This window comes from Rhinatrema bivittatum, chromosome 2 (genome assembly GCF_901001135.1).
Source record: "Rhinatrema bivittatum chromosome 2, aRhiBiv1.1, whole genome shotgun sequence".
Classification (NCBI taxonomy): Eukaryota; Metazoa; Chordata; class Amphibia; order Gymnophiona; family Rhinatrematidae; genus Rhinatrema; species Rhinatrema bivittatum.
The window spans coordinates 373,361,649-373,382,195 of NC_042616.1; the positions used below are offsets into that span (position 1 = coordinate 373,361,649).

General features: G+C 49.9%; 1 protein-coding gene across 4 annotated transcripts in view; it reads left to right on the forward strand.

The window, feature by feature from the left end:
- The window catches only part of LOC115084728 (serine-rich adhesin for platelets-like), an 859,145-nt gene that overhangs the window by 278,887 nt on the left and 559,711 nt on the right, over positions 1–20,547 (forward strand). For all 4 annotated transcript variants that reach the window (XM_029589967.1, XM_029589968.1, XM_029589969.1 and 1 more), the window contains exon 6: positions 16,911–17,047. In XM_029589967.1, the coding sequence (XP_029445827.1) occupies positions 16,911–17,047 (137 nt within the window). The remainder of the gene's footprint in view (positions 1–16,910; positions 17,048–20,547) is intronic.

Sequence of the window (20,547 nt, forward strand, 5' to 3'; positions counted from 1 at the left end):
AAGCGGTTCTTTCCTTTGGAGGATCTCTCCGACCTGGTGTTTCAGTGTCTGGCGGAGTAGGAGTTTTCGTCCCACAGTCCGCCATTTCCATTCTTGCAAGCGGCACAACGACAACTGATGGATTTCGCATGGGCGGCACCAGCGGCTACATTCCAAGGGGGCCGGGCCCTGACGGGCATGTGCCCATTGGCACCGGATATCCGGGACCTGCTGGCACGCCCTACGGTGGACGCCTTGATTAGCGCTGTGGTCCAGAGCACTACCATTCCAGTTGAAGGGGGGACGGCCCTCAAGGAGCCTCATGACCGGCGACTGGACGCCATTCTGAAGCAGACCTTTGAGGTGGCAGCTGTATCTTTGCGGATCGCGACCGGCTGCACAGTGGTGACGCGGGCCTGCTTGTCACAGGTTAGGAACAACGCTCCAGCAGCTGACATGAAGTCAGCTCTCTCGGATGCTGCATCAGACCTCGTCCAGACATCAGCTCCGCGGATTTCATCCTCCATGGCCGCCAGGGGGCAGCTCTGGATCCGGAAATGTTCAGCTGATGCGCCTTCCAAGACACACCTCACCAGATGGCCCTTGCGGGCTCTTTCCTATTTGGCAGCGACCCTGATAAACTGGCCAGTACATGGGGTGCCTCTCCAGTGCCTAGACTGACGGGTGATCGGTGCAGAAGGAGTCAGCGCACTTTTCCAAGGCCCTTCAGGGGCAGGGGTTCACAGCGCTTTGTTCCCTATGAGAATCCGCCGAGTCCTCTGGAGGACGGAGCCATAGGGAGCAGGTTAACCCTCTTCCGCCCCAGATGGGTCGAGATTGCGTCGGACCAGTGGGTTCTCGCCATTATCCGGGAGGAATATTATCTGGACTTTCATTATCTCCCTCGGGACAAGTTTGGGGAATGATCATGTCCCATACACAAGGCAGCATTGGAAGCTACCTTGGCGAGGCTCCTGTCCTTGATAGCCATCATCCCAGTACCCGCCTGGGAAGTGAATTCTGGACACTATTCCATTTTACCCAAGAAAGGGGGCACCTTTCGGCCTGTGATGGTCCTCAAATCAGTCAAACGCTACTTACGTGTGCCGAGGTTTCGCATGGAGACTCTGCGCTCCGTCAAGGCGGCAGTACAGCCAGGAGAATTCCTCACGGCGTGGGACCTGTCAGACGCGTACCTGCATATCACGATCCATCCGGATCACTTCCATCCCTACCTAGACGACTGGCGGATCAGGGCGAACTCTCGGGAGGAGAGCCTTCGGACAACCGACGGAGTGATCGCCCTTCTGGAAAGCTTGGGCTGGGGAATCCACCTCAGCAAGGGCGGCCTACAGCCTTCCCAGTCTCTGGAACACCTGGGAGTGCAATACGACACGTAGGCAGACACAGTCAGGCTCACTGCCAAGAGAAGGTTGAAACTTCAGGCGCGTATCCAGTACTTGATGGAAGCCAGTCGGCCCATCGCGTGGGATTATCTGCAGGTTCTTTGGCCGCATGGCATCCACCCTGGAAGTGGTACCTTGGGCAAGGGCCCATATGAGGCCTCTACTCTCTCGCTGGAGCCCTCGTCTATGGAACTGTTCTACGCACCTACCTCTGCCTGCCAGAGTCCGGACACGGTTACGGTGGTGGCTGCAGTCCGACCACGTGAGCAAGGGGTCGAGGATGTCCTCTCCCGCGTGGATGCTGCCCACCACAAACGCCAGCCTGAGCGGCTGGGGAGCACACTGCGAAGGACTCACCGCACAAGGGTGGTGGCGCGGAGAAGAGTCAGCGTGGAACATCAACCGTCTGGAGGCTCGGACAGGCCGGTTGGCTTGCCTTCGTTTTGCGCACAGACTGCAGAACAGAGCAGTCAGAATGCTGTCCGACAACGCCACCACGGTGGCATACATCGACCGTCGGGGATCACCCCACTGATGGTTTAGGCAGAGGCGAATCTTTGGGACAAGTCCATTGCTCAAATACCCAGATACTTCAGCCGCGAGTGCATCTCCCACGGAATCGATGCCCTGTTTCAACCATGGCCTCCAGGGACTCTGCTATACGCCTTTCCTCCGTGGCCTCTGCTGGGCGCCATCATCCCCGAGATTCAGAAATTCCGGGGTCTAGTTCTTCTAGTGGCACCAGACTGGCCAAGAAGACCCTGGTACGCAGACATGAGAAGACTACTGGCAGGGGAGCCTTTCCCCTGCCTCCTCTCCGGGACCTTCTACGTCAAGGCCCCATCCTCCACGAGGATCCAGCTCCATTCTCTCTTATGGTCTGGCCATTAAGAGGGCTAGACTGAAGAAAGGAGGTTACTCGGAGCCCGTGCTTGATACACTCCGAGCTCGCAAGTTTTCCACATCCCTCACCTACGTTCACATCTGGAGAGTATTCGAAGCAGGGTGCGACACTCATGGCCCCAATCCACATGCGACCGCAATCCCTATTGTGTTGGATTTCCTGCAGGATGGACTTCAGAAGGATCTCTCCCTCAGCTCCATCAAGGTTCAGGTGGCTGCGCTGTCTTGCTATGGTCCCAGGAGGGATGGCAAGACCATCGCCATGCACCCAGATGTTTCTCGCTTCCTGCAAGGAGTCAAGCATATTCGTCCGCCACTGAAGTGGCCTGTGCCTTTGGGGAACCTCAACCTTGTTTTGGGATTTCCTCGCGGGGTCCACCTTCAGACCCCTTCGGGGCCTATCTCTCCGTTCTCTAACCTTGAAGATGGTGTTCTTGCTGGCTGTATGTTCAGCCCGCCGCATCTCAGGGCTACATGCACTGTCCTGCCGTGATCCATTTCTCAGTATCACTCCAGAGGCTATCCATCTTCGTACGGTTCCTTCCTTTCTACCTACAGTGGTTTCACAGTTTCATCTTAGCCAAACCATATCCTCGCCTGCCACGGCGGGTTTGAAGAAATCTGAAGAAGGGCGTTTATTACGCCATCTCGACATTGGCAGAATGCTGCACAGATATTTGGAAGTGACACAACAACTACGAAAGACGGACCATCTGTTCGTCCTGCACAGCGGGAAGAAGCAAGGTAAAGCGGCCTCGCGGCCTACCATTGCCCGCTGGATTAAAGAAGTTATCAGAGCAGCTTGCGTAGAAGCCGGGAAGTCTCCGCCTCTACAAGTCAAGGCTCATTCTACCAGAGCACAAGCGACATCCTGGGCTGAATCCCGGATGCTGTTGCCTGCAGAAATCTGTAAAGCGGCGACATGGTCCTCCCTCCATACCTTCTCCAGGTTCTACCGTCTGGATGTCCAGGCCCGGGAGGACTCCGCATTTGCGAGGGCGGTACTTCATGGTCCTCAGGCAGCCTCCCGCCCAGGCTGGGAGTAAAGCTTTTGTACATCCCATTCATTCTGAGTCCATCTGGCTACACGCCAGGAAATGTTGAGATTACTTACCTGATAATCTCCTTTTCCTTAGTGTAGACCGATGGACTCAGCATCCCGCCCAGCTGCCTGTGTACATGGGTTTCACTGATTCCAGGTAAGCCATGTCTTCTGTTCCATAAGAGCGTACACTCTTACCAGGTGTTAACGCCTTCCGGTTGTGAATGCTTGCAGTCTCCAGCTCCTATCAATCGGTCAGAGGAATCCTGTTTTCACTTTTCACTGAGCGTCAGTACACATTTCCATAACAGCTTTTGCAAGGAAGATTACTGAGTTGCTACGCTTCCTGTGGGGATACATATACCCCCGTGCTGACGTCAGATCCGTCTCCAACTGCTAGCACGCGGATACTATCCCATTCGTTCTGAGTCCATCTGTCTACACTAAGGAAAAGGAGATTATCAGGTAAGTAATCTCAACATTATCTATCACTGTGTAGCCTCTCCTTGAGGTTAATTTCTTCAAGACGGTTTTTCTCTCAGTGATTTTTCTGTGCGGGCTCTTTCTTGCCGGGAACCATTCCTGCAGATGACTCCGAGGGCGGTCCAGCTTTGGACTGTTCTGTACTTTTTTTTTTTGTTTGCTAAAAGTGGTCTCGGATTTTCATTTGAACCAATCTATTTCCCTGACCACCTGTTTGTTGTCCACAGTGGAGTTAAACAGGGTGAGTCGGCCTCGCAGCTACGTTATCCTTTTGGGTTAAGGAGGTTATCATGGCTGCATATGTGGATGCTGGGTAGGCATTACCTAAACAGGTTAGGGCTCATGCAGTGTCATGGGCCGAGCTTCGAGTGTTGTCTTCTGTCGAGATTTGCCAAGCTGTTACGTGCTCTTCCTTACAAACTTTTTCCCGGGATGGGCAGGCACGGGAGGACGCAGTCTCTGTGCTTGCGATGTTGGTTGGACCACGGGCAGCCTTCCGCCCTGTTTGGGAGTAGCTGTGGTACATCCCACTGGTCATGGATTAACCTGTGTGAATGCTGAGAAATTAACTACTTACCTGATAATTTCCTTTTCTCTAGTGAACAGAGGTTAATCCTCCTTCCTACCCTTGGCTGCTGGTTTGTATTTCTGTGGTGGTCCTGGGTGGCTGCGTTTTCGGGGATTCTGTCAGTTTTAGTCCCTAGATTTGTGATGTTACCCTCTTTATCTGAGCTCAGTGTTTCCTATTTACTGATTTCTTGAGAGTCATTGCATGCATTCATTAAATACTTTTAAGTTGATTGTATCTGCCAAAGAAACATATGGGTTATGGAGCAAACACTTTACAGCCTCCTACCCAGAATTGTTGGACTTTGGTACATCCCAGTCATTCTGGACTGGTGTAGCAGAAAGACAAGGAAGAAAAATTTAAACTTACCTAATCATATTCTTTCCTTTATTTCTGCTACACCAATCCAGAAATCCATCTGAATAAAATAAATAAACAAACAAAAGGTTTGAGAGGGCTTCTTAATCAATTCCTGTTATTTATACATTATTAATTGCTCTGTGGGCTTTCTTTCGGCCTCCTCTCTTCTTTCTGGTCCCACCTCTTGTCCCTGTTTTATGTATTTTCCACCTTTGATTCGTATGTGAACCGGTATGATGTACCCACTAATACCGGTATAAAAAAGTTTTTAAATAAATAAAATAAATTACAGTTATCACATTTAATAGTTTTTAAATAGATTGCATGAACGTTTTTATTAGCTTTGTCAGACGAATACTAGCTTTTCAGCTTCTGTTCATATAATAAATAGTACAGGTGATATATTAAAAAAAAAACAAAAAAAAAAACAACAAACTCTGCCTTCATTGGCTGGAGTAGGGACAAACCCAATCGTTTTGGACTGATGTAAAAGGAAAGAAACTTACCATATAAGTTTAATTTTTTTCTTTAATTGTCATGAAAGAATTTTATGTGCAAAAAATTTTTTTGTGTACATAAATCATATTTTATGCATGGAAAACATGACTATTGCTGCACATAAAATGCCTATTGCTGGTCCCAGCATTGAAACTCCAGCTTCTGCCCATAGATTAACATTAGCCCTGGAAATTTTACTCTGCCTCTGACAAACAGTTTCCAGCGCTAAGAAAACATGACTTTCGCTCACCTCTCAGTATTGGGGGGTAATTGCTAATGTCATCATTAGCATGAGATTTGCATGAGAGGGCTCTAATCTGGATGTGCATTGTTAGCAAAACTCATAGCTGCATTCACAGTAAAGTTTGTGTATAAAAAATGTGCACACCAAGAAGAGGTTAAATTGTGCGCTTTGCCTAATGTACCTTTAAAATATTGGGTCCTCTGTTTTTAGGGAATCTCTTGCTTGTTAAGTCTTTATTTCTATGTGTTGTTTCCTTTTATTGTTTTTATTTATTTTATTCTTTATATTAGACCATTTGGAAGTTTGCTTGTTCCCTGTAAGTACCAGGATCATTCCAGGCGGTGGGTTATGTCCCCCGTCCAGCAGATGGAGTCAGAACAAAAACTTCCAGGGGAGGACCTATATAGCCACTCCTCCCCTGCCTCAATTCTCAGTATAGTTCTGACTCCAGCAGATGTGAGCGGGGGACACGGTGGTCCCCAGCGCTTTAGATTAAGCCTACTTTTCTGAGGGATCAAGTTAAAAAAAAAAAAAAAAAAAAAGTGATTTACTCTAATAGGGAGATTAATTTAGAGCAGACCTGGGCAAGGGGCGGCCCGTGGGCTGAATCCGGCCCGCCTACGGTCTGTGACCGGCCCGTCCACTGCTGAGAGCAGACGGAGAATGAGGCACGCTGCCTTCCCTCTGCAAGGGAAGGCAGCGTGCCTCATTCTCCACTCCCTCGCTCCCCGATTGGCCGGCCAATCGGGGAGCGAGGGAGCGGAGAATGAACTGTTTTTTTTACAGCGTTCGGTGGGGGCGGAGGGAGTGACTCGAGCGAAGACACACTGCCCGATTGGCCGGTGCTGGGCCAATCGGGCAAGCCTTGCCCAGCACCGGCCAATCGGGCAGCGTGTCTTCGCTCGAGTTTCTTTCCTACCTACCTACCAGTTCCGCCTTTCGTGGTCTTTTTCAGGGGTCCCCAACCACCGGTCCGCGGTAGTTTTTTGCCGGTCCGCGGCGCGCGCTCCCGGTCTCTCCCGCTGCCGTTGCCGCTGGGCTGTCAGCACGTTCAAGCCCAGTGGGAATGGCAGCAGTGTTAGAAGCTGTGGTACCCGCGGCTGGCCTTTTCTTCTTCCCGCGCCTGCACCCCCCCTCCCGTGACCCGGAACAGGAAGTGATACACGGAGCGGTGCGCGGGAAGGAGAAAGAGCCGTGCCGCGTCGGCTGCAGCGTCGGTCCCCGAGCAATTGAAGCAGCCAGTAATCGAGAAAGGAGTCAGCAGCATGAGCCTCCCGCGGCCGATGGGATTCTTCTTTCTTGGCCTTCGGGGGCTGCTGCAGCTCCCATTTGTGCTCCGGTGGGGGGGAGAGGAAGTGAGTAAGAGAGAGAGAGAAGCAGCCAGCCTGTGTGTGAGTGACTGGTCAGAGAGCTGATGTGTGTGTGTATGTGAGAGACAATGAAAGTGATTGCTCAGGGAGATGACTGATGTGTATGTGAGAGTGTGAGACATTAGTCAGGGAGGTGACTGATGTGTGTGTGTGTGAGAGAGAAAAAGCATGGAAGTGAGAAGTCTGGGTATGTGGGAAAGCATGAGCGTAAGAAGCCTGGTGTTGTGGGAGTGAGAAACCTGGTGAGTGTGCATGCATGAGAGAGAGAGACTGCTTGGTAAGGTGACGGTGTGTGTGAGAGAAAAAGACTGGTGTGTGTGAATGTGAGAGAATGTGATTCAGGGAATGAGAAGCCTGTGCACGTGGAGAGTGAGCATGGAAATGAGAGAGACTGGTGTGTGTGTAACAGAGAGAAAGTGATTATGGGAATGAGAAGCCTGTGCATGTGAAGAGAGTGAGCATGAGAGTGAGAAACCTGGGTGTGTGTGAGAGAGCATGGGAGTGGGAAGCCTGTGTGTGTGTGTGTGCATGCATGAGAGCGAGAGACTGGTTGGTAAGGTGACTGTGTGTATGAGAGAAAGAGACTGGTGTGTGTGAATGTGAGAGAGAGAATGTGATTCAGAGAATGAGAAGCCTGTGCAGTGGAGAGCGAGCATGGAAATGAGAGAGAGACTGGTGTGTGTGTAACAGAGAGAAAGTGATTATGGGAATGAGAAGCCTGTGCATGTGAAGAGAGTGAGCATGAGAGTGAGAAACCTGGGTGTGTGTGAGACAGCATGGGAGGGAGAAGCCTGTATATCTGAAAGAGAACTTGGGAGTGGGAAGCCTGTGTGTGTGTGTATGCATGAGTGAGATCAGGTGACTGGTGTGTGTGTGTGTGTGAGAGAGAGAGAAATAAAGTGATTATGGGAATGAGAAGCCTGTGCATGTGAAGAGTGAGCATGGGAGTGAGAAACCTGTGTGTGTGTGACACATCATGGGAGGGAGAAGCCTGTATATCTGAAAGAGAACATGGGAGTGAGAGACTGGTGAGTGTGTGTGTGTGTGAGAGAGAGAAAGAAAGTGATTATGGGAATGAGAAGCCTGTGCATGTGGAGAGAACAAGCATGGGAGTGAGAGACTGGTGAGTGAGTGTGTGTGTGTGTGTGTGTGTGTGTGTGTGTGTGTGTGTGAGAGAGAGAGAGAGACAGAGAAAGTGATTATGAGAGTGAGAAGCCCATATATGTAAGAAGAACACGGGAGTGGGAAGCCTGTGTGTGTGTGTATATGGCATGAGAGAAACTGTTCAGGAAGGTGACTGGTGTGTGTGCCAAAGACTGTTTGGGAGATGATTGGTGTGTGAGAGACAGAAACTGGTCATGGGGGCATGACTGGTATGGTGTGTGTTTGAGAGACATGGGCACTAAGGAAGAGGACCATAAGTATAGAGCTTAGCTTCTACTGCTGCTTCTGGTGTGTACTACAGCCTGCATGGAAGAGGAGTAAGAGAGCTGCTGGAGGGGGTAAGTAAAGATGGCTTTAAGTTTATTTTTCTTGACTGCCATTTTAATTGTGTGATGTCTGCTTTTTTGAAATATTTTATTGGTGTTTGGAGAATGTTTAATAGTTTTTAATTGTTGGATGTTATTCTGTTCATAGCTGTTTTGAAACATTTATTCTGCTTATTAGTATAGTTTTACAATTATTTCTGTGTGGGGATCTATAGCTGCTTGCTATTCTGTTTTCATAATAAGAGGTGTATTGGTTTTTAGGACCTGATTTAATATTTGTGGTGTTGTCTTTTCATAGATAGGGTTGCTCCTGTTTTGTATTCCATAATACAGGTGTAACTGTGTGTGGATTAGTTTATGTGCATTACTACAGATCCTGGGAGTATGTTAGGTTGGTTCTGTGTCTGTTACCGAGATGAGATATTTTGCTAGCATGTAAGCGTTTGTATCGGTCTTATTTGTTGTGTTTTCTCAGAGGACATGCATTGGTGGTAAACTGCTGTCTTTTCATAAGTAGGGCTATTGAGAACTGAGTTAATTATATTAGTCCGGCCCTCTAAAACCATCCCAATTTCTCATGCAGCCCCATGGGAAAATTAATTGCCCACCCCTGATTTAGAGGGAGAGCCAGGTTCTGTGGACCCTTCAGACAGGGGAACGGCTCTCAAACACGTTGAGCTAGGGACACTGACTCTTGGCCAGGTGCTTACTGACAGGCTGTTCTTTTCCTGTCGTTTTCTTTCTCTCTCTCTCTCTCTCTCCTCCTCTTCCCTGCTGTGTTGTACGTGGTAAGTCTTGTTGTTTTTGTTTTCAGCCGCCGGTAGGGACAGGATTGTGTGGGGTGCAAGTCGGTGGGGCCGACCTCTCCCCCTAGCCCCGGAGCGTTCCCCTCCTCCCCTTCGGGGAGTGAGCGGAGTCCCGGCCTGCGGCCCCGCGAAGACCCATTCCCTGGGGCTGCAGACCGTCGGGAAGGTACATTCCCCGACGGTCTCTTCGGGTCGGTGGGGGGACCGGGGGCTGTCTGCCTGTGTGCTCCGGCGCCGAAGTTTTTTGCCGCGCCCGCCCCTCCCCTGCCGCGATGCAGAGATCGCCACCTGGCTCAGGCGGCTGACACGGAGGTCAGCAGCCCGCGGAGGGGCATTGTTCTAGCTTCCCTGAGGGGGAGTGCAGCTCACCTTTAGGGCAGGCCGGACGGGAGTCGGACCGCGCCGGGAGGAAGCGCCAGGCCCCGTTCCCTCTAAGCGCGGGAACGGCGGACATTTTGTTTCCAGATTCGGATGCCGGTCTCTCAGAAGAGGACACGGACACTCCGATTTCGACTTCTCCACACGGTTTGAGGCATTTGAACGCGGCGGAACCTGGCAGACAGGGGGAGGAGCCCTCGGGGGGTACCCCCTCGGGAGTCCCAGCATTCTCACCCGAATTCGTCATGTTAATGCATAGGGCCTTCTTGCAAAGCAGGGACTCGGGCTTCGGGGCCTGGAGACCCCCTCCCCCCAAGCTGGCCTGCCCGGCCCCCGCCTGGGGGGAGACCTTCCCCTGGTTCGATCTCTGCTGCCCGGAGGGGGACCTGCTCCCACTCGTGTTCCCCCCGCGACCCCGACGCCGCTGCAGGTCCACTCTGAGGGGGACACGCCTCAGGATCCAGATGCGGACAATCCCACCCTGGCAGCTCAGGTGGAGGGCGACGACCCGAGGGTCCTCAGCATCTTCCAGGTGGCGGAGTTGGATGACCTCATTCCCCACTTCCTGCAGGAAATGGACATCGACCCCCCCCTCCGGATCCGGTGGCACCTGACCCGAAGATCAAGAAGGGGGACCCTCTTCTAGCGGGCCTGCGACCCCTGGCTAAAGCTTTTCCCACTCATCATACCATCTTGCAGTTGATCACAAGGGAGTTGGATACTCCAGAGTCCAACCTTCGGGTCGGGAGAGCCATGGATAAGTTGTACCCTCTCCCAGCTGACTTCCTGGAGATTCTCAAGGTTCCTGCGGTTGATTCTGCGGTGTCCGCTGTTACGAAGCATACCACCATCCCTGTTACGGGTGGGACGGCGTTGAAGGATGTTCAGGATCAGAAGCTGGAGGTGTACCTCAAGCGGATCTTCGAGGTCTCAGCGTTGGGGATGAGGGCTGCTATCTGCAGTTCCCTGGCACAGCGTGTGGGTCTTCGTTGGGTCCAACAGCTCCTCACATCACAAGCCTTGCCGGACGCGGAGGCTCTTCAGGCGGACAGACTGGAAGCCATGGTCGCCTATGGGGCTGACACTCTGCATGATCTGTTACGGGTCCTAGCCCAGTCCATGGTGGCGGCGGTGTCAGCTCGTCGGTTATTGTGGCTGCCAACTGGTCGGCCGATGCTTCATCCAAGACACGCCTAGGCTCCCTTCCCTTTAAGGGTAAGTATCTTTTCAGAGAGGATTTGGACCATATCATCAAGTCCCTTAACGAAAATGCGGTACATAAGCTGCCAGAAGACCGGCCACGGTCTTCGAGATCTTTTAATTCCTCCAGAAACCGGTACCGAAATCAATGGAGGGCGCGTCCCACGAGACAGCAGACACCCCAGGCGCCATCTTCTCGGTCACACACCTGGAACTGGTCCTTTCTTGGACGCCGCCACGGTAAGGAAGCACAAGGATTGGGTTCCTCCGCAAAAGCTTCACAATGATGCCAGACGGACCCGCGAGTCGATTCCTCGCCTGGGGGGGTCGCCTTGCTCTCTTCTACGAAGAGTGGGTCCAAATCACGTCGGATCAATGGGTGCTGGGTATTTTAAAACACGGCTACGCCTTGGATTTTGTACACGCGCCTCGAGACTGGTTTCTGTTTTCCCCTTGCGGGTCCCTACTCAAGCAAAGAGCCATTCGGCAGACCCTCGATCGCCTCCTACAGCTGGGTGCGATAGTGCCGGTTGCGGCCTCCGAACTGGGTCGAGGTCATTATTCTGTTTACTTCGTGGTTCCCAAGAAGGAGGGCACTTTTCGACCTATACTGGATCTCAAGGCGGTCAACAGGTCACTCAGAGTACCTCGGTTTTGCATGGAGACGCACCGTTCGGTGTTGGCTGCGGTGCATCCGGGGGAATTCTTAGCTTCATTGGATCTCACAGAAGCGTATCTGCACATCCCGATCCATCACAACCATCAGCGCTACCTGCGTTTCAAGATCTTGGGTCAGCACTTCCAGTTTTGCGCTCTTCCTTTTGGCCTGGCCACGGCCCCGCGGGTCTTTACCAAGATCATGGTGGTAGTGGCGGGGGCGTTAGGCAGGGAAGGTATTCTAGTACACCCTTACCTGGACGATTGGCTCATTCGGGCAAAATCGCGGGCACAGGGTCACCGGGCAGTAGACAGAGTGGTTCAGCTCCTCCAGTCGCTGGGATGGATCATCAACTTCACGAAGAGCAAGCTGGCGCCATCCCAATCGCTGGACTTCCTGGGGGCCCACTTCGATACAAGGCGGGCCAAAGTGTTCCTTCACCCTGAGAGAGCACAGGCCCTTCGCGATCAGATCCAAAGGTTCATGGCACTCGACGCCCCAACAGCGTGGGACTACCTACAGGTACTAGGGACCATGGCGTCGACCATCGATCTGGTCCCGTGGGCCTTTGCTCATCTGCGCCCTTTCCAGAGGTCCCTGCTTATTCGGTGAAGCCAGTGTCGAGAGATTTCCAGGTGATCCTGCCCATTCCAAGGGTAGCCTTGCTCAGCCTCCACTGGTGGCTGGACCCCCAGCGCTTGTCTCAGGGAGTATCTCTGGAGGACCCGATGCCAGTCTCGCCAGCTGGGGAGCGGTCTGTCGGGACAGTTCAATTCAAGGCCAGTGGACGAAGGAGCAGTCGACGTGGCCCATCAACCGGTTGGAGACCAGGGCAGTCCAACTAGCATTAATGGGTTTCTTCCCAATGGTACACCGTCGAGCGGTCAGGGTCCTCTCGGACAATGCGACCACGGTGGCGTACATCAATCGCCAGGGAGGCACGAGAAGTCATCTCGTTTCGTTGGAGACAGACAAGCTGATGGAGTGGGCGGAGCTCCACTTACAGCGACTAGCGGCTTCACACATAGCGGGCGTGGTCAACGGGCAGGCGGACTTCCTCAGCCGACAGCATCTGGATCCCGGAGAGTGGGAACTCTCGGAAGACGCAATGCGGATGATAGTAGAGTGCTGGGGGACACCTCACGTGGATCTAATGGCAACCGCGGGAAATACAAAGGCTGTCCGTTTCTTCAGTCGCAGGCGAGAGCGCGGCGCAGAAGGGGTCGACGCGCTGGTTCTGCCCTGGCCACTTCGGTGTCTCCTGTATGTCTTTCCTCCGTGGCCACTAGTGGGCAAGGTCATTCGACGGATAGAGGCGCATCACGGACCGGTGATCCTGGTGGTGCCGGAGTGGCCTTGACGACCGTGGTTCGCAGATCTCCTCAACCTGGCAGTGGAGGGCCCTCTTCGTCTCAGTCATCTTCCACGTCTCCTTTGCTAGGGACCAATATTTTTCAAGGAGGCAGATCACTTCTGTCTTGCGGCTTGACTTTTGAGAGGCGCCAGCTAAGGCGGCGCGGGTATCCGGAATCCGTCATCTCGACGCTCCTGAAAGCTCGGAAGATGTCTACTTCTGTCACCTATGTCAGGATATGGAAGGTTTTTGACGAGTGGTGCGGCTCGAATGCGATTCTGCCAACGCAGGCCTCGGTTGCGCACGTTCTCTCCTTTCTTCAGGCCGGCCTGGATTTGGGACTTGCCTATAATTCTCTCCAAGTTCAGGTGGTGGCCTTGGGGATTTTTCTCTGTAGTGACGACAGGGAATTCCTGGCCTCGTATCCGGATGTCCTACGTTTTCTCAAGGGAGTGAGACACTTGAAGCCTCCGATTCGACCGCCTTGTCCATCATGGAATCTGAATCTGGTACTTTGTGCTCTCTGCGGTCCACCTTTCGAGTCTCTGAGTACAGCCACCATCAAGGATGTCACCCTCAAAACCATTTTTCTGGTTGCGATCAGCTCGGCACGACGGATTTCCGAGCTGCAGACCCTATCCTGTCGTGAGCCATATCTTCGGTTCACGCCGGGTGGAGTGTCTCTGCGTACGGTGCCATCGTTCCTTCCTAAGGTGGTCTCTGCTTTCCATCTCAACAAATCGGTGGAGCTCCCATCCTTTTCCTCCTCTGAGTCGAGTGACCTGCGCAGGTTTAGATGTACGACGTTCTTTGATGCACTATCTGGAGGTCACTAATGATTTCCGGCTCTCTGATCATTTGTTTGTCCTTTGGTCGGGGCCCAGGAAGGGTAGCATGGCGTCCAAGCAATCCGTTGCGCGCTGGTTGAAGGGAGCGATTATGGCGGTGTACATTGAGCGGGTAAGTCTCCACCCTTAGTGGTTAAGGCACATTCCCTTCGCGACCAGGCAACGTCTTGGGCGGAAAGTACTTCAGTCTCCTCTCAGGAAATCTGTAGGGCGGCCACATGGAAGTCGCTCCACACTTTCCTGAGACATTATCGCCTGGACGTCTGCGCGCCGTCTGGCGGTCAGCTCGGAGACAGGGTCATACGGGCAGGGCTGTCCGCGGCCCACCCATGATGGGGAAGCTTTGGTACATCCCACCGTCTGGCATGATCCTGATACGTACAGGGAAAAGAAAATTATTCCTTATCTGCTAATTTTCGTTCCTGTAGTACCATGGATCATTCCAGACACTCTCCCTCATTTTGGGGGTTACTTTGTGGGACATCCCTGCTTACCTGTCTTAGCAATTTTTCTCTCTGTGCTTTTTGTTACTGCGAGCCTAGTCTATACCGCGGTGCTGTTCGCAAGTTCACAGTTAAGAGTTTTAATTACAAGTTTGGTTGCTGTCGGTTGACAGCTGTTAATACGATTTGGTTCTGGTTCTGGTTCTGTCTCTTCTCTTCTTGGCTTTGCTAGTCCAGTTACTGAGAATTGAGGCAGGGGAGGAGTGGCTATATAGGTCCTCCCCTGGAAGTTTTTGTTCTGACTCTATCTAGTGGACGGGGGACATAACCCACCGTTTGGAATGATCCATGGTACTACAGGAATGAAAATTAGCAGGTAAGGAATAATTTTCTTATATGTGTGATTTTTTTTCATGAAGTTCCAATATAGATTAGTATAGCAGCATCCATATTTAATGGTGGGAATTCAGGGATATGAGCTTTCTAAACTTTAAACATTTTCTCCTTAGTATTCAAAGGAGGAGCTTCATGATTTTGTTGATAAATTTTGATTGATGTATCAAAAAAAGGTATGTTAGTATTGCTTCTTTAAAGTTATATAATACCCAGTGCCCCTAGGCTTTGCTGCCAAGGGAGAAACTGCATAATTAGCTTGTTGCTTTATAATTTACAACCTGCCACTCAAGCAGCAAACCTAAAGTACCCCCATCTCTTTATTCAATCTTCCAAAGAAAGCTGCATTCCATTCTCAGCTATTTTCTTCCTGCTCCAACCCTTCCTCCACAAAGCAGCCTGCAAGGAAAGAAATGGGAAGGAAGTGAAACTGAGGCAGGAAGCACTCTGCTTCCTGTTATCTCCTCCTGTCCTGAAGGGAATAGGAGGAGAGGGATGGGATGAAATAAGGAAAAAGAAAGCAGTCAGAATGTTTGATTTGTCAAACATAGGCACCAGAATGGGGTGGGCCATAGCGGCCATGACCTGATCAAAATCTCAGGCAAGCAGCAGCTATGTGGCAGGAGGAGGAGGAAAGCAGTGTTGCATCAGGCGCATCTTCCACCTCTGCAGCTCTAGGCCTAACTGCTGCTTTGGACTGTACAGGACTCTACAGCTGTGTGGTTCTAGCCCTCCTCCTGGCCACATCCCCCCCCCCCCCCCTGAACTCCTCCTCTCCCCCCAAAATGTACAAGCTACCGTAATATAGTTACTCTTCTCTTCCTCTTAACATAAACGCTCTTACGTCATCTGACCTTTATTTTCATACACTCCCGAGTTCCTCTATATCCCTTGTTAAATGTAACTATATTTTCTTCACTCTCAGTTAATGCATTAGTCCCCTGTTAAATGTAAACCGATGTGATATGTTTTATGAATGTCGGTATATAAAAATTCTAAATAAATAATCAGACCAGGCAGCAGAGGAGAATGATGAGGCAGCCTAAGGCACCACTGCTGTCCTCTTCTTCCTGCTGGTGATCAGCATGGGAGGAAGAAAAAGGAAGGATCAGAGTAATAAAGACATGGGTAAAGAGGGGTGTGTGGGAGGGGGAAGAGGAGACCATGGTGGGGGGGGGGGGGGCAGTGGAACAGGAGGATGAGGTGGGCAGAGGGCGGAGTTCGCTTAGTTTGGCCTTGACAACCAAAAAGGAGATCTACTGCCCCTGTTGAAGATCTCTTAAATGAAACCAAAGATTGATGTTCTTTTAGAAAAATTTCATCTTTATGCAAATATTCTTGTGGCTATTTACATGTGACCAGCCATACATCAACTACAAAGACCTGGATATATTTCAGAAGTCTGCACTGCTGGTGTTCCACAGCTGGCAGAGAAGGCATTAATTTCAATTTGTAGAAACCTTGATGACTACCCATACTGTTGAAGTTTCAAAGTTGTGCTAATTTAATCCCTTTTTATATCTGTTATCATATGTGTGTTGATTTGATCTGTATCAAGAAATTCGGTATATAAAAGCCTTAAATAAAATAAATAAATATGTGCACACGTTTTTCTGTTTAATTTACAGCATGACAAACGTTGAGGGCATTCTCGGCATACATAAGCTCATATACTCAGATATTAAGAACTTTTTCAAGAAAATATGAAAATGATAGTTGCAATGTATTTCAATACAAGGCAAAATGACATTTCAAAATTAAGTTTGTAATTTATAAATACCGATATAGTTGCTTATTGTACTTGATAAATTTTGTATTTGTATTTAGATATTAAAAAATGTGTGAGGTTTTAAATAAACAATTGACTTTTTGCTTAGAGATGTGAATCTTTAAGCAGAATTATGCAAATTTGACACATTATTGCCACTGAGTCTTGAAAAATCTGCTGCAGGAAACAGAGGTTCTGGTAATACCAATTTAACTAATTGGTTTATTACAATTACGGACCGATATAAGACTTTGGTACCCATAGACAAGACTGGAGAGTGTGAGATGGGAGGATAGGAAAGAGTGCCATAGCCATAAAGCAAGTGGGAACAGGATCATCTTTGGCCTTAGTATTTAGCACCTTTAAAATTAGGTGTCCTAGGGAGTTTCCTAGGTTGCCTATCCCTAAATTCTGATCTGATCACAATCTGGTTTATAAATACCATTTTGGGATTTTAGTTATGATTATACAGATCTTTTGTGCATGGTATTGTAATGTTTTTATACTTTATCTTCTTTTTTTCTTAATATGGCTTTTAATTTTTTTGTATTGGTTTTTAAATTTTGTTGACCGATTTTTAATTTTGTGATTCAAACTTTTATCTTGATTATGAGTATTGTATAATAACCATAAACTAGCTACGAAACTAACAATGTTATAGAAAGACAAGTAAAAAATATTGTTTGAAAATATAACATATTTGCTGTTTGTTTGTGTAGGTTTAGAGTATGTGGTGGAATATCGTGAGCTGGGGAAAAAGCACCTGACTTACTTTTGCAAGCTGTGTGGAGTTTCTAACTTTCTGCCCTGTATGATAGAACACCTTACTTGCCTAAAACACAGAAAAACATATATTGTAAGTATACATTTTTTTCTGAGAATTTATTATTTATTTTTTTAAGCTATATTCCTTTACTCTGTTTACCTTTCTTTAACACTACATCTGTATGATCCACAGGCTGACCAAATGAGAGGGAGTTCACTGACTGTCAATAAAAATGCATGCAATCTCAAACTTTATCTACCAAGACACAATTTTATAATAATAAAGGGAATTACTGGCTTCTGTTTTTAAGTTTCTAGTCTGATGCTCACAGAAGTGTTGCACTTCTGGAAAAGCAGGACAGACTTTTCCTCTTTCCTTCTGGGGATTGAAATTGTTACTTTTGAGAGGGATAGGCAACTCTGGTCCTTGAGTGCCACAATCCAGTTGGGTTTTGAGATTATTCACATTGAATATGCACGAGATGCATTTGCATGTAATGGAGGCGGTGCATGAAAATGCATCTCATGAATGTTCAGTGTGGATATCAGCTTGTGACACTTGATGACCACCAGAATTGCCTGTCCCTGACCTGTGACATGCACCCAGTTGGCTTAAAATATGGCAGTATAAAGATCACTGCAAGAGACCCAGCATAAATACAACATGCTTGTAACATTTGGCCGAACGCGGGATGGCCCCGTGATTGGCTGCACTCACTCTGACCACTGCCTGATGCCACCGATATATCTTCATGGCATGGACACTGCTGCTGCTCTCAGTCCGCTGCACACATGCCGACTCATCAGGCATGCATGCGCCGTGCCTATATTCATAAGTACTGTGGTGGGAAAAACATGTCTGAAGCTTGTGATGACATCAGCGTGGCTGAGTATTTAAGCCCCAATGAAGCCCCCCTCCAATGCCTCAGCATCAGGTCCTCCTGCCTTGTGTATTACTTCAGCCTTGCCTCGTCCACACCTGTCTTTCTCTCCTCCACAATTGTCTTGTCCTTGCCTGCCTCGTCCCAGCTCTGTTCTGGCTTTGTCCAAGCCTGCCTCGCCCTGGCTTCGTCCATGCCTGCCTTGTCCACGCCTACCTCGTCTTTGTCTCGTCCATGCCTCGTCCTTGCCTACTTACTCCAAACCTGCTTGCCTCGTCTTTGCCTCGTCCATGCCTCGTCCTTGCCTACTTTGTCCAAACCTGCCTCGCCTTTGCTTCAACCAAGCTTCATCGAAGCCTGTCTTGCCCAGTTCAGCCTTACCTTGTCTCTCCAGCCTGCCCTGCCTTGCCTCGCCTCATCCAGCTTTGCCTTGGCCTTGCTCTGTAAGCTTCCAGCCTTTCTGCCTGCTCACTTGGATCTGACCTCTGTTACGAACCTAGATTAACCCTTGTCTGCTGTCTGCCTTGACTTTTGGCCTGTCTCTGGACTATTTCTTGGTTCGCCCTCAGTCTCGCCTAAGTCCTACTGGCCCCTGGATCCCAAGGGCTCAATCTATGGGGGAACAAGGCTGGTTTAGCGAAGCTTCAGCTTGTCCCAGACAAGGGTGTGTTTGCCAGTTTTTGGCGGGGGCCTCGTAGGTTCACCTACTTGGCTGCATCAACCTTGCTACAGCAAAAGAGCTCACAATTATTACAATGCTTACTTAAGCCCCTCTTTTCCCAACAATGGCTTTTATAAACTCCAAAATACAAACGTTCATGGCAATTTACATGATTATATACGTAATTAAAAATCTGAAACAAATATTACAATATAAAACAAGATTAGGAAATTAAAAACATATAAAAGAATTTGTTTCTTGGCTATACGAGGTAGCTTCCTTCTACCTTTTAGTTTTGTATAGCATAAGATTTACAAGAATGCTGTTATGCTTCAAGATCAAATCCAACTGGAATTAGATATATTTTTATTGATTTTCTAAAACTCTTCATATATGATCTCAGGTGTTTGGGCACACTATTCAAAAGTGTAATTCCTGCTATTGAAGATGTCCATTCTCTGATGTCAGAGAAGCATGTTGCCATAGGTGGCGGTATTGTAAGAAACCTAGCTTGAGAAGAGAGCAGATTTCTTGATGGAACATAGATCTTTAGCAGCGTGCTAATCTATGGTAAAAAAATACTCTCCAAGAGTTTCAGGGTAATCATAGTGGTCTTGTATTTAATAAACCAAGAAAGTGGCAGCCAATGAAGTTCCTGAAGAATTGGTGTAATATGTTGCCTCTTATCTGTATATGATGATATAGTGTGGCGTTATTTTGAACAGTTTGCAAGGTAATTCCATTTCCTAGCGTGTAGCAGATGGACTCAAAACAAGTGGGTATAGTGTGCTCGTGCTAGCAGTTGGAGACGGATCTGACGTCAGCACGGGTACATATACCCCCACAGGAAGTGCAGCAATTCAGTAATTTCCGTCTCCAAAGCAGTTTGGAGCTATCTCACGCTCGCTGAGCGTGTTTCCAAATTCTAATGACTAAATTCAGAGAAGAAACCTACTTGAAGATGAGCCCCGCACTCCTGCGGTGATACCATTCGGTCCCTCCCCCAGTTGAGTTTCCCAAGCTGACTTCTGTGGTCCCTCGGAGGTAAGAGCCTCGGTCCGGTGGCCAACTCGCGGCAGGGACCTAGCCCCCGAGTGAGAAGGGCTCGGGCGTGGCATAGATGCAGCCTCGGTCCCGGCGAGGACTTGGCCCCCGAGCGAGACGAGTTCGGGCGCGGCCTAGAGGCAGCGGGTGCACTTCCTCGAGCGCGGCAGTGAAGGTACTCACCCTCTCCCCCCGCAGCCGGGAAGCGCCGAAGACAAGGTAAGGCGTACATCTTTACTGTGGTCTCCGAGGAAGTGAGGATTAGCGGGGTCTGCCTACATGGCAGCCCGCCAAGGAGGTCGCCATTTTGCCTGCCTACTCGCCTTCGCCGGATAGGCGCACGTTGCTGAGCGCACGCGGATAGGCGCACGTTGCTGAGTGCACGCGGATAGGCGCATGCTTGCTACGCGTACGCTGCTAGGATAGACGTACGCCGATAGGCGCAGGCCTATAGGCGCCCGTTCATAGACGCCTGTCAGTAGGCGCCCGTTTATAGGCGCCTGTCAGTAGGCGCCCGTTTATAGGCGCCCGTTCGTAGATGCCTGTTGGTAGGCGCACGTTCATAGACGCCTGTTGGTAGGCGCACGTTCATAAGACGCCTGTTCATAGGCGCACGTTCATAAGACGCCCATCCATAGGCGCATGTTTTTAAGACGCCCGTCCATAGGCACACGCTCATAAGACGCACGTTCATAAGACGCCCGTTTCTAGGCGCATGCTGTTAAGCGCACCTTGATAAGCGCATATTATTAGGCGACACATATTACAAGGCGCATACTCCGGTTGGGAGGAAATAACAGACGAAATGGAGCATAAGAGAGCCCATGCGTCCGCAGAGCCGGCACCTCCAGAATCAGGCATAAAAGCTCTAAGCCTCTACTCAGCCTGCAACCTCAGAGCCACACAGAGCGGGGAAGCAGACTCACTATGTGCCCAATGTGAGGAGGCCATGGGAGTTCCAGGCCAGGACCGGTCCCAGCCCAGCGGTTCCTCAGGGAACACTCC